At 45.6% G+C, this 12203-nt stretch overlaps 1 protein-coding gene across 1 annotated transcript in view; it reads right to left on the bottom strand.

Annotated features, from left to right (window-relative positions):
• Window positions 1-10782, bottom strand: part of SULT4A1 (sulfotransferase family 4A member 1) — a 32162-nt gene extending 21380 nt beyond the window's left edge. Inside the window, exon 1 of the mRNA XM_086610580.1 lies at window positions 10614-10782. Coding sequence (XP_086466706.1) covers window positions 10614-10782 — 169 coding nt within the window. The remainder of the gene's footprint in view (window positions 1-10613) is intronic.
• Window positions 10783-12203: the final 1421 nt, after the last annotated feature.

The raw sequence follows: 12203 nt of genomic DNA, 5'->3' as shown, positions 1-12203 counted from the left end.
TGTGGTAAGCGTATTTCAGCAGATGTCTGTCACTACTCAAAACGCAATTCTATGCCTCAGTTTCAGTCCCTTCCAGGAAAATTGTTAGGCAAAACCTGCCTACACATTAATGTGTATTTGCATATATTAAGTGGTTAAATTGCAAGAAGGCAGCACACCAATAGCATCATGTGAAACCATTGCAAGTAACAGTTATACATAAGAAAAAAAAAAAGGCGGCACATCTTTGTTTCAGAATTTCAAGAAATATTGTTTACCCTCTACACATGAAACTGCAGCCTGTTTAGTCAGCTATTGGTTGTCTAAGGTCAGGGACTAAAGCATTTGATCTCAAACAGAAGCCTCCTCAAATTATAGCTGCCCTAAGCAAAATCATTCTTTGCAAGGTAGCTATGCTCCCACTCATATTTAGCACACAGTCATTCCCTCTGTTTGCTGGATTTTAGTTTTAGGCAAACTACAGCCATTTCTATTGTATTCCTATTGCTGCTCTTCAGAATTAGAAATGGAAACAGATCTAATCAAGAGCATAAAAGGCGATCAGCCAATCTGTATCACCCCAGGTTTTCTCAGTATTGCAGCAAAATCGCTGAAGAGAACACACTATTTCTGACAGAGAGCACTGGTGATCCAACTGCAGCACCGACATTGATCGCTATTAATGTGCACTTCAACTATATAAGCATCGAGCAACCCAATTTTAGCAATGTCTGTACCTGTTTCATGCCACTTTGGCAACCCTGATCAGTAGTAAATAGGCTTTTAACTGGATGGTTAACCTGGGTTTATGATCACCTTGCATCAACAGGACACTGCAAAGCAGCCAACGTACTGCCAAATCTGGACTGCGACATGTATAATCAGTGTGTGTCTCCTGAACATGATTCTCATCGTACCTGCTTCAAGCTTGTCTCATTTTGTTGGCTTAGAGGAATTTATTACTCATGCAGCTAATTCTGCACCATTGTCTATATCCTATATGGTGATCTCATGTCATTATACATCATCTAGAACTTGCAGCCTTATAAGGGATGATGGCCTTCCCATCCTGTGCTATAAACAGCAGGTGGGTAAAAGCATGTGAAATCAGCTTGCATTTTTTAAATTATAGATGGATTTTGGCATTTAGTGAAAAAAATCCCTCCTCAGTTGTTTCTCTAGTGCTCTTCCTTTTACCCTTTACTATCTCAGCCACTGCCTCAGACTTAACCAGCCAAACCTCCACTACGTACATTCAGCCCTTTGATAAGCTTCCTTCCTGACATTCCTCAGTACCCCTTCAATCCCCTCACAGTGGCTTTCCTAAGCCTACAGCACAATTTGGCTGAGATGGACCGTTTCCTCTGCCATACTGTCTTGTCTGCACGCACACACAGCAAAACACTTCTCTTGCTTCTGAATCTGCAATATATATTACAGGATTAATGCATGACATAAGTGGCTTAATTCTTTTGTAAGAGTCTCTAGAAGACTTCGGTATGCAGAACCATAATTATTTCTGCTCTTGTGCCCCCCCACCTTCCTGGATTCTTCAAGGTGTTACAGAAACTCTGAATAGGGTCAAAGTGATGACATCCTGAGTGCTTCATGATATTAATCCTCTGCTCCTTGCTCCCTCCCACTGAAGGGAAAAAACACATTCCTATATACTAGCATTATTATGTACTCAGCTTTAATACCTGGATGCTTAATTCAATTTCAGAGCCACAATTTGCTAGTTTCTCTATTAAAATATAGATGGTAGGTGATAACCTTTGTCCAAGAGAATTTCTTGTCATTATACATAAAAAATTCTGGTAGAGAAGAAATACAGCCTCATGCCTCCATTAGAAATGTAGACAGAAAGATTATATGACTTATACAATGTCACAGAATCTCTAGCCAGAAAGTCATATCACATGCCCAGTGTACCAACCCTTGTATCAGTTCTAAAGCAGCACTGATGAGACAATACAGGGGATAGTTCCTTTCCCTCAGCAAAGGGTGTATGAATCCCTATCATACCCAACAAAAGGCTCCATTTAATAAAAGACTGCATAATAAGAATGAAAAGTGATGTGTGCTTAATTTAATACATGCCAGTGTTCAAGCATTTTGCTCCCTTTCATGAATATCTTCACTATGCAAGATGAACATTAACATGCAATGAGAATGACTGGCTGTTGGGTTTGGCCAATTTACATAATTTTCTAATTCTTTAGTCTTCGAGGTCATTATCATCTAATCCAGTTAATAGTGATTTCACATGTCCAGAATACACTTCTTTTTTTACACAGGTCAAAACCTTTTTTCTTTTTTTCCCACTGAGCCTCCTTTTAAAAATCAAGTTTCTTGAGTTTTTCACTACTTCACAGCAGGGAATCAGTTCTGCAAATGTAGCAGAAGACCCAGTGAAACCTATTAGGTAGCTGGAGAATTCTTTCCTCTTCTGAACCATTTGTTCTGTCTCTAGTAACATCTCTTCATTGGTTTGATAAAAGGCTCATGAGAGAAACACTGCTAGCTAGGTAACAAAAACGAGTTTTCCTTAACAACAGATTTTTCTTCTCCACCTTTATTTCCTGTTTGAGGCACAAAAGGAGCTATTCAATTCTACTACCACTGAAATCAAGTCAAATGCATCAGAGGCAAACTTAACATTGTCTTCAATTACTTATTATTTGATGTTTTTCTTTATCATTTCTTTGCCTAGCAGTATTTAAGACTGAGTCAATATCAGAAGGTATTTTGAGCTATACATAAATAAAACAAAAGATAGACTCATTTCAAAAGGACTCTCAAATCACAGGAACCCTGTGGCCCTAAACCCCACAAACACTTGTCTATAGGTGCTACTTTCTGCACCTGAGTGGTTCTCAATGGAGTGAGTTTAAGCAGCAGAGTATTTACTCTTCTCATTGGTGGAAAGAACATGACTCCAGTGACCGAGAGCATGATTCAAATATGGACCCTGTACATCGGTCCCGAAAAGAACAGCTCACTAAACATATCTCCATCATCCGATGCAGTTTGCTGTTTCTCTTCTGTTTGCATGAGTCGTCCACTCTTTCTGGCTGGTTGGTATGAGAACTGATGCATGTTCACATCACATTAAAACAGAACAATATCTGAGCTTTATAAATTACTTAACATAGAGAAACCAAGTAACTGTGATGTTATTGTAAAAGAGAAAAAGTTAAATACCATATTCTGATTTTAAAGACATTAACTTGTTCATCCACATTCATGAAACTAACAGAGGTTTCCTATCATTCCATGTCACAGTGAAGATCTTGTAAGTATGCATAATATTGCCTCAAAAAAAAAAAAAAAAAAAGGTCAAAGGAAAAGAATCCCAAATTTATTTTGTGTAAAAATCTCTTGATTTTTAAGCCAACCTCATGATTTCTTGAGGCATGCCTCTGGGCAAGTAACATTTGCATTTATTCTTTAAATGAAAAAGGATTAAGGCACCAAGATCTTGCAAAGAGTATAGGACTATAAATCCAGAATAGTAGAATCTGGCTCTTCTGCAACTGTAAAACTGTTGTTACAAAATAATACCAACAAAACTCTTGGGAGGGGTTCCATACGAGAACACTGGAAATCAAGGCAAGTCAACTAATTTAACACACAAACATCCACGTGGATGCTCACGTTCCCTGAGGAGCCTTAGCTACAATGGCATAACGCCATCTCAGACTTGCCATTACCAGGGTAAGCCTCTGCAATTCACCACAGCTTCCAGCCTAGAAACTTCCACAGGTTGGGCACATCCTTGGGTAACCTTTCAGCCTGATTCTCCTCTGATTTATGGCTGTGCAAACCAGAATTGACTGTCAGCAGTGTTGGACCTATGCATATACAGGTAGGTGGGAAGAACTGGATTCCTTGTGCTCAGGCTTATCAGCCTGTCATATCCACGTTAGCCAGTTAGGCAGCAAGCCAAGGCACAGAAAAAGTACAATTTACCAAGCCATAACTAGGGTATGCCTGCAGGCAAGTAACAGAGCGCATGGGCACAGTGATACCCTGACATAATTGTCATGGTTTGATGTGGAGGGGGTGGGAGGGTTCTGGTGGCAGGAGACGGGCTTTGCTCCCTGTGACCTCCCTGGTTTTGGAACTGGGTTAGACCTGGTTCTGGCCACCAGATCAGACTCCCATCCCCCTCGGGGTTGAGCTAATCGGCGCCTCTGCGAATTGCCCTATTTAAGTTGGGACAAAGGAACCGGAAAAGGTGCTTTGCCCAGGAGGGAGGAGAGAAGGGACATGGGCACTGCCCCCGCTCCCTGGCTCCCGGCCTGCATTGGGCCAGCACCACCCACTGAGGATGGCGGTGGCAGAGCCGGCTGGGGAACTCAGTGAGCACCCCACTCCCGGGGTGCCCACTGGGCTGAGTTCATCCGGAGAAGACTGAGAACTGAGAGAAACGGCCGCATCGACACCAGGTCAGTGAAGATGGAACAGGACGAGGTGTGCCGGAGCTGAGTTTCCCCTGCAGCCGGTGGCGAGACGGCAGGCGGCCCCCCTGCAGCCAGGACGGACTCGGTGGAGTAGAGATCCACTTGCAGCCCATGGAAGGAGAAGATGCCTGAGCCTGAGGATGGTTGTGTTGGGACGCGCGACAAGGTAGAGAGGCATCTGGAGTCCGTGGGACGACCCACGCCAGATCGAGTGGCAACAGCTCCCTGAGAATCCAAGACTGTGGTAAAGCCCACACTGGAGCAATCCGATGGGGAAGGATTGCATCCTGCGGGTAGGACTCAAGCTGAAGAAGTTTGTGGATTTTTCCTCATGAGTAGGGGATCCACTGGAGCAAGGGAAAAGGGTGTAAGGACTCCTCCTCTAAGAGAGAAGCAGCAGTAACAACATGGAATGAACTGACCTGCACTCCTCCATTCCCTGTCCCCCTGCGCTGCTGGGGGGAGGAGGTGGAGTCGGGAGGAAAAGGAAAAGGGCGGGGTGGGGGGGAAGGAAGGTGTCGGTTTTAAGATCTGGTTTTGTTTCTTTTTACCCTCTCAAATAACCGGTTTTGGTTCCCTTTGTCCTTTTAAGTAACCGTCAATAAATTGTTTTGCTTTAAGAAAGCCCAGTCTGTTTTGCCCGGGACCATGGTTGGTGGATGCTCTCTCTGTTCTTGTCTCGACCCTCAGTCCCTTTATTACGTTTTTCTCCTCTCCACTTTACTGGAGTGAGAAACCGGCTGCATGGAGTTTAGTTGCCGGATCGGCCTAACCCACGGCAATAATACTCAATTGATGCAGTTCTGTGCAGACCTGTCACCTACTCACCGATTGCTATGGCAGGTAACTAGATATGTTAGCTGGTTGGTTAGATGTCCACAGACTGTACAATGTTCCCGCAAGCACAGGTCATGTGCAGCCACGTCATCCTAGTCAAGCAATAAATCTTTTTATATTGAATCATATGGGTATTATTGTGCAGTACATTAACACTGAAAGAACCAGAAACCAACCTTAACGGTAAATATAAAATCCCTGCCAAGAGATTTTTATAGTCTGAGGAAAACACGGAGTTTAGGATTGCACAAGACAAACAAAGCAAGATTTCACACAAGACATACTCATTTGGTATATTTTCTTTACGGTGGATTTCTTAAATCGAGACATTTTGCCAATATGTTTTTATAACATAGTCCATAGACAGCTAAGACTCATTGGAAGGTGTAGGGGAAGAAAGAAGAGTCCAGAAATAAGAAATCCTTAAACCATTTTCACAAAGAAAAACTATGTGTCTACCTCCTCAATGGTTCAAGCCTCCCTTTGCCTGAAGTGTAACAACTTTTGAGTGCCGAGTCTGATTCAAAGAACATTCTAGATGTTGATGAGTAATAGTCCATTAATTTTAGTGAAGAATCAGACAAACAAGAAAAAGTGGCATTTACATTGTACCCTCTGTATCTGGTTCACAGCCCAGCAGCTGTGATTGTCACTGCTCTAACAGCCAATGGGTCAAACAACAGTTTCCCCATAACAGAAGAAAACCTCGGGGCACATAGTGCCCCTGGCATGGAAAAATTAACAGGGATTATAGTATGAGGGAAATGGGCCATGGGAGAATGCAGATGGAGCCCCTAACATGTGGCAGAGAAAGGGGAAGGACAGAGCCGTGAACAGAGCTCCTCCCATCAGCCAGGGAAGGGACTGGGGCATACCAGTGTCCCAACAAGAGGTGGTGTTCGACTCAGGAGCACTGGAAACAGAAGAGGATAAAAGAGTGGCATGCATGCAGTGAGAGAGGCACGCAGAATGGGAGGAGACCAAGAACCCACAACGCGTGCAATGCACTTTACCCACAGATACATTGGGAAGCATGACCTTCTTCTGTACATATGGAGTCTTTTAAGCAAATAAAATAATAGACAACTCAATTTAACTTTCTCTGGTTCATTTCATACAACACTGGAGGCGAGTATTAAAGAATTTGAAAGAGGAGAATTCAATGAATGTACACACAGGAAAACTGTCCTTGAACTGCTCTGCAAATTCACTGTTGGCATCTCATTAAGCCAAAGGCCTAGAGTCAGCCATCATATTCCCTACAAGCTAATAGGTAGTTATAAAAAAACATCCAGTGCTGCAACTAAAAATTCAAAATGCTGTCTATAAAAAAAAAAACAACCAAAAAACCACCTCCAGACAGGTAAAGGCCATATCCAGCACTTGCTCTTCCGACCTGTTGTCTGGTGCTAAATGCAAGAATTCTGGACTTGAAGCTTATGTTTGCCCAACAACTGACATTTTCCCATACAGAACTCCAGAAAATCATTTGGCAAAATAATCAACATGGGAGAGACAGCTTCATTATTAATGTAAATAGCTCACTTTCTCAAATTACCAATTTTGCAAAAGGCATTAATCCATGGGCTTTGACCCAAGAATGTAAAATTCACATTCATTCGGAACAGATACAAGATGGTATTAAGAGAGCTATTGCACACCACTTAGGAGTAAAGCAAATGGACAGACCATGTGCAGTCAGGGGTTAGCATCATAAGACACAGCAAAATACTAAGTGAACCCGGACTCAATACCATACTTTAGGGACTGATTTAATTCCACTGAAATCATTGACCTTAACAAACAGCTAATCTAGCTCTTGGCATGGTGACTGAGGGAGTACCATGAAAAATCTGCTTATTCATTAATTCTGTAGTTTAAGTTCATAGAGAAGAATTTCAATTTTCAAGTAGGGTACAAAAAGCCCACAGTATGAGAGGGTTCAAGGATAGCTGTGACTTTTTGCTGTTTCCTAGGAACACTGCATGTGTATCTTATCTGTGAAGCAATCTGTTGCGTGAGCTCCAGTTATTTAATGCTATAGAGAATGGTATTCCATTTTAGCTACTCTAAATCTCAGTGTGTCACATTGAGCCTGTCCATTCTATATTACAAAGTTTCAAGTAAGAGGAAACTTGTGACTTCATTTCTTCACAAGCAGTAGCACATCTGATTCAAAATTATGCATCACGATAAAAAGGTTTTCTGTAATCACACTTCCACTATATATATATATATGCATAAACATATATGCACATTCACATATTTACACATCTAAATGAGTCTCTGGGTTTTAGGCGTAAGCTTCTCCTAGTCCAGCAGCTCCCAAAAGCTGTTACCATTGATTGGACACAGGTGTTAAGAATAATTAAAGATATAAGGAGCATCATTATTTAGGCATCCATCAGTGGAAATCACATTAAAGCAGATTAATTTTCCATTAGGCTTATTACATTATTCCCAGTAAGGCCACTGGTATATTCAATTTTCTGCCATTATTGGACCAGCTTTTTCCTGGGTCACTTGCAGTTTACCAATATCTGAACTCTTTCCAAGGACTATCTCCATTTCACATGTCTAGAGCTGTATCGTCTAGTCTTGCAGAGTATGTCTTCAAAATGGCATACATACTACTCCATCAGTCCCTAGGATTACCAAAACAGTCCTGACCCTATAAAGCCACTTCTGTATTTTCTTTGCCAGATACACCAATGTATGGTCATCAGCTACTGATGGAGCCTTCTGCTATTAGGCTGTAGCATAGGGTTCAGTAAGAGCCAGAAGCTCTGGCCTGTCACACATCTAGCAGAAGGGCTTGTTTACGCATTTTCTGCGGTTTGAGCGGATAAAGAGCTGGTGAAACACTGAACAAAACTGATTTCCTTAAGAAAAACAAAAAAGTTTTCCATTGAACTTATCTGACAATGGTGCATTTTTCTCTTCCTAAAATTCTGTTGTCAAAAATATTCTCAAAATTTCCTTCAAATGTAATTTGTTATCAGAAACTAGGTAAGTGGTTCCAACCATGTTTTACCTTTAAGGATTACCAAAAAAGCCAAAGTATTTCACCCAAATAATTATATTTTGTGCACCAAATCTGTTTTGTAAACCTACTTTTTTTATTACAGCAACACTATGAAAATTCTGATTAGCTTCAGTAAACAGAAAAATCTTCGTCAATGCTGCTAAGAGACAGGAAGATGAAGTTGTAGTTAAGGTAATGCACAGGAGCTTGGGGTTCTGGATTCAATTTCTGGCTTTGCTGTAGACTTCCTGCATGACCTTGGCTAAATCAATGGGAACCATATTAGGGCAGCCTAATTTCTACTGACGGGCCTGTCCCTAGTCAACAGACCCTTTGATAATTGATTCAGAAGCCCTAAATAAGGCACTGAGCTGTAAGCCACATAGGATCAGCTGACAAAAGTTCCATGGGTCCCAGTAGACTTCAGGCTACCTAAAGGTGGAGCTTGCAGACATTATTATTGTCTAGAGCCTACTTGCATGACAAGGACATCAGATTCCTCAAGACTTAAGTATCCTCTTTCCTGGCAAGTAAAATACTATGGCACCTATGTTGATCCCAAGGCTGTTGCCCCAGCTCCTCCACCCAACACTGTACCTTCAGTTTTGGTGCCCCAGTTCTCAATCTCCCTTTTCCTTCTTCCACAGTGACTGTTAGTAAATCCTCTCGTCGTAAGACTGCCACTTAACTTGAAGTGGACAGTTGCCTGTCACTGGCCTCAGCTGGGGCCCCAAGAGACCCAATATGCTGTTGCTATACTCACAAAATAAGAGCAAATTAAATATGATTATGCAAGCTGGCTTTCCACGGCCAACTGTATAGCCATCAAAACTAAGCTATTGCCAACTGACCTATTAGTTATATTGTGTCTGGAAACGGAGGTGAGCTGAGGATATTTAACGATCCATCAATACGAAGCTGGGGTGCTATACTGACACAGGAACATCATAAATCCAGATTTGCAAACTGAGACCTTAAAGTTGAAAGAATTAAATAGCGGTCTTGCTGCATGCTATACATCTTTAAGAAGACAGTTTAAAAGAACAATAAAGATGCAACTGTCTGCATCTAATCCCAGCATTTTGGGGGCCATACTATCCCTTACCTGATGTATGCATCTATCAAGCTCCAGCCAGTCTTTAATAGCATCATTAGCAATAAAATATCAAAAAAAATTATAAAGACAAGTATTTGAAACTGCTTGAGAAATTGTAACATAATAGATGCTGCATTGTAGAAAATGTGTATGTTTGAAGCAGCTGAAGAGAAAGATGTTAGCCACTTACACAACAAACAAGGAAATAAGTCAGAAACCTACGATACTGAAACATCATTTACAAGGGCATTTACAGAGCTAACATCTGTTATCTCCAGTGCACTTTGAATTTTCTAGAAAGAGATCACTTTATTGCCGGGAAAAGTCACTAAAGAAATAGTCTTTCCATCCCTGTTCACTTTTGGATTTATCAGGTGGGTTACAAAGCTACCATATTGTCTGCCTCTTTGCAGGCAGCATTTTAGCCATGTTAATTCTGTTTAAACATTTTTACTTGGAAAAGGAGAGGATAAGAAGTCAAGAAACAGGATACTAAAAGCAGACACCCGAACGGTTTAAAACAGCCAAAGGATGCGTTTCCTAGAGAAACGCGCACTTATACTGCTAAGAGGAGACATTTCTGGCAATTCAGCCAGTGCAGCGAGAATGTACTTGGAGCACATGTTCTCCCGGAACGATCCGGGTGGCTGCCGCAGGAGCACAACACGGACCTGGATGTCACATCAGGGATCTGCACGCGTGCTAGACCCGTTCCCACTTTTCTACACGTAGGCTGAGCGAGATCTCCCTTGCCTGGAGCAGCACCTTTACCCCCGAGCAGCAGAGCTGGCGGGCACCGGCACCGCCGAGGCCACGACCACCGCCAGCAGCGCCCGGCGCCGGCTCGTATCTAAACCCGGCGAGTGCCCCCAGGGCAGGGAGGTGCACGCCCCACCCGGGCCCGGGCCGGGGCCCCGCGGCGGGCAGTCCCCTCAGCTCTGCGGCGCCCCAGGAGCCGCCGGCCTGACGGGCAGCGCCTCTCCGCACACGCGGAGGCCTCGGCCCGGCCTCCCGCGGGGGCACGGCGCCGCCGCCGCCGCGCACCGCCCGCCGGGCAAGGACGGGCGCCGCGGGCCCAGTACCGGCTACCTGCGAGAGGGGGAGGAGGAGAAGCCGCTCCCGCCGCCCAGCCCATCCCATCCCCTCGGGGGCAGCCCCAGCCCGGGCGGGAGCGGGGGTGGGAAGGAGGGTGGCCCGCCCGCCCGCCTACCTGATTTGGGGTAGGTGACAATCCAGACGTCGCTGTCCCTCACCGGGAAATTGGCGATCTCCTCCATCTTCCCCCGGCAGAAGGGCGGCAGCCGTACCCCATTGTACTCGAAGTACTTGCTCTCGAACTCGCCGGGCGTGCTGGGGGTCTCGGCCTCGCTCTCCGCCATCCTCTTCCCTGCCGGCCGCGCGGGGGGCGGCGAGGTGCGGGGGGCGGCGAGGTGCGGGGGGGCCGCGGGCGCTCCGGTGGGCGGGCGGGCGAGCGGCGGCGGGCGGGCGCGGCACGGCAGCCCCTGCCCCCGGCACGCCCCCACGCACGCACCGGGCTGGCGGGGCCGCGCCGCCCGGCGGCGCATGGGCTGCGCGCGCGGTGATGTCATGCGCGGCACCGCAGCGCCGGCAGCCGGTGGCGGGCGGCCCGCCGCAGTCCCCGCCGGGCGGCCGGCCGGCCCTCCCTCCCTCCCGGCCGGCCCTGCCCTGCCCTGCCCTGCCCTGCCCGCCCCTCGGCTCTCCAGTGCGGGCGGGCGCTGGGGCAGGGGCGGGGGTCGGCGGGCGGACCTGCCCGCCTCACGTTCGCCTCCGAGCTCGGCCCGCGGCGCAGGGCTGCGCGGTGCGGAGGGCAGGCAGCGGGATGCGCGGAAGAAGGGGATGGGCAGCAGCCGCCAGGTGCTCCAGGGCTCGTTGCTGTCCTGGCACCGTGCGCAAGAAGGGTAAGAGAAGGAGGAAGGGGCACCCACCCACCTTCTTCAGCAACACGGATCGTTCACTTCTTGCAGTGGTCAGGTTTAAACCCATACCTGTTTTTTTACACAGTCCTTCATCCTGGGTCCCTCTTCCCAGTCTCTTGGGTACCACCTCTCTGTAGCTGGTAGGGTAAGAACTTTCATTATAGCATGAGGCATCTCACGGGCAGGCTCAGGCCTGAGTCCCCAGCCCCTGCTTGGGCAGGCATCCAGCAGATCTCCTGCCAGTTCTGGCTTGCTCCCTGGGCTTCCCAGGCTAGTATCAGAGCTGTCTTATTAACTTGTTTGGTGGTAATTAGGCAGCAGAAACCAACCCTACCCCAACACTGCTGAGGGCTGATTAGTGAGGACACAGCCCCGTCTACACTGTAATTGTTGGTGACCTGCTCATCCCTCATCCTTCCTACTACAGCAGCTTCAATCTCACTGCTCCCAGCACCACAAACAAGGCCTGAGGCAGAACTCAGATAGCACTCCCAGTTGGGTTTACGGGCAAGACAATCTAGGTGCTGCTGAGGGTATTTAAAGCCTATTGGTGCCTGATGAGATGGTATAAAAACTCTAACCTTCCCTAAGATCTGTTTGTCCTACAGAAATTAAGACTGTTTTGGCTGTTTGGTCTAGTGTGAATGAAAAGCTAGCAGTAGTTAAACAGAATTAAGACTTCTGTTAGTTCCAGAAAGGTTCGTGAAGAGTTATAGAGCAGCCTTATAACAGCTGCTTTATTTCATGTTTAATTATGTATGCTTCTGTAACGGTACTAAAATAGAAGCTTTTTAAAAGCTTCAGATACAATATGTCTGTAGCAGACATGCATCTGAAAGAAATAAGTATTTAAAGAAACAGTA

This window comes from Tauraco erythrolophus, chromosome 4 (assembly GCF_009769465.1).
Source record: "Tauraco erythrolophus isolate bTauEry1 chromosome 4, bTauEry1.pri, whole genome shotgun sequence".
NCBI classification, from domain to species: domain Eukaryota; kingdom Metazoa; phylum Chordata; class Aves; order Musophagiformes; family Musophagidae; genus Tauraco; species Tauraco erythrolophus.
The sequence above is the reverse complement of the archived record's forward strand: the minus strand, read 5'-3'. Positions and strand labels throughout refer to the sequence as shown.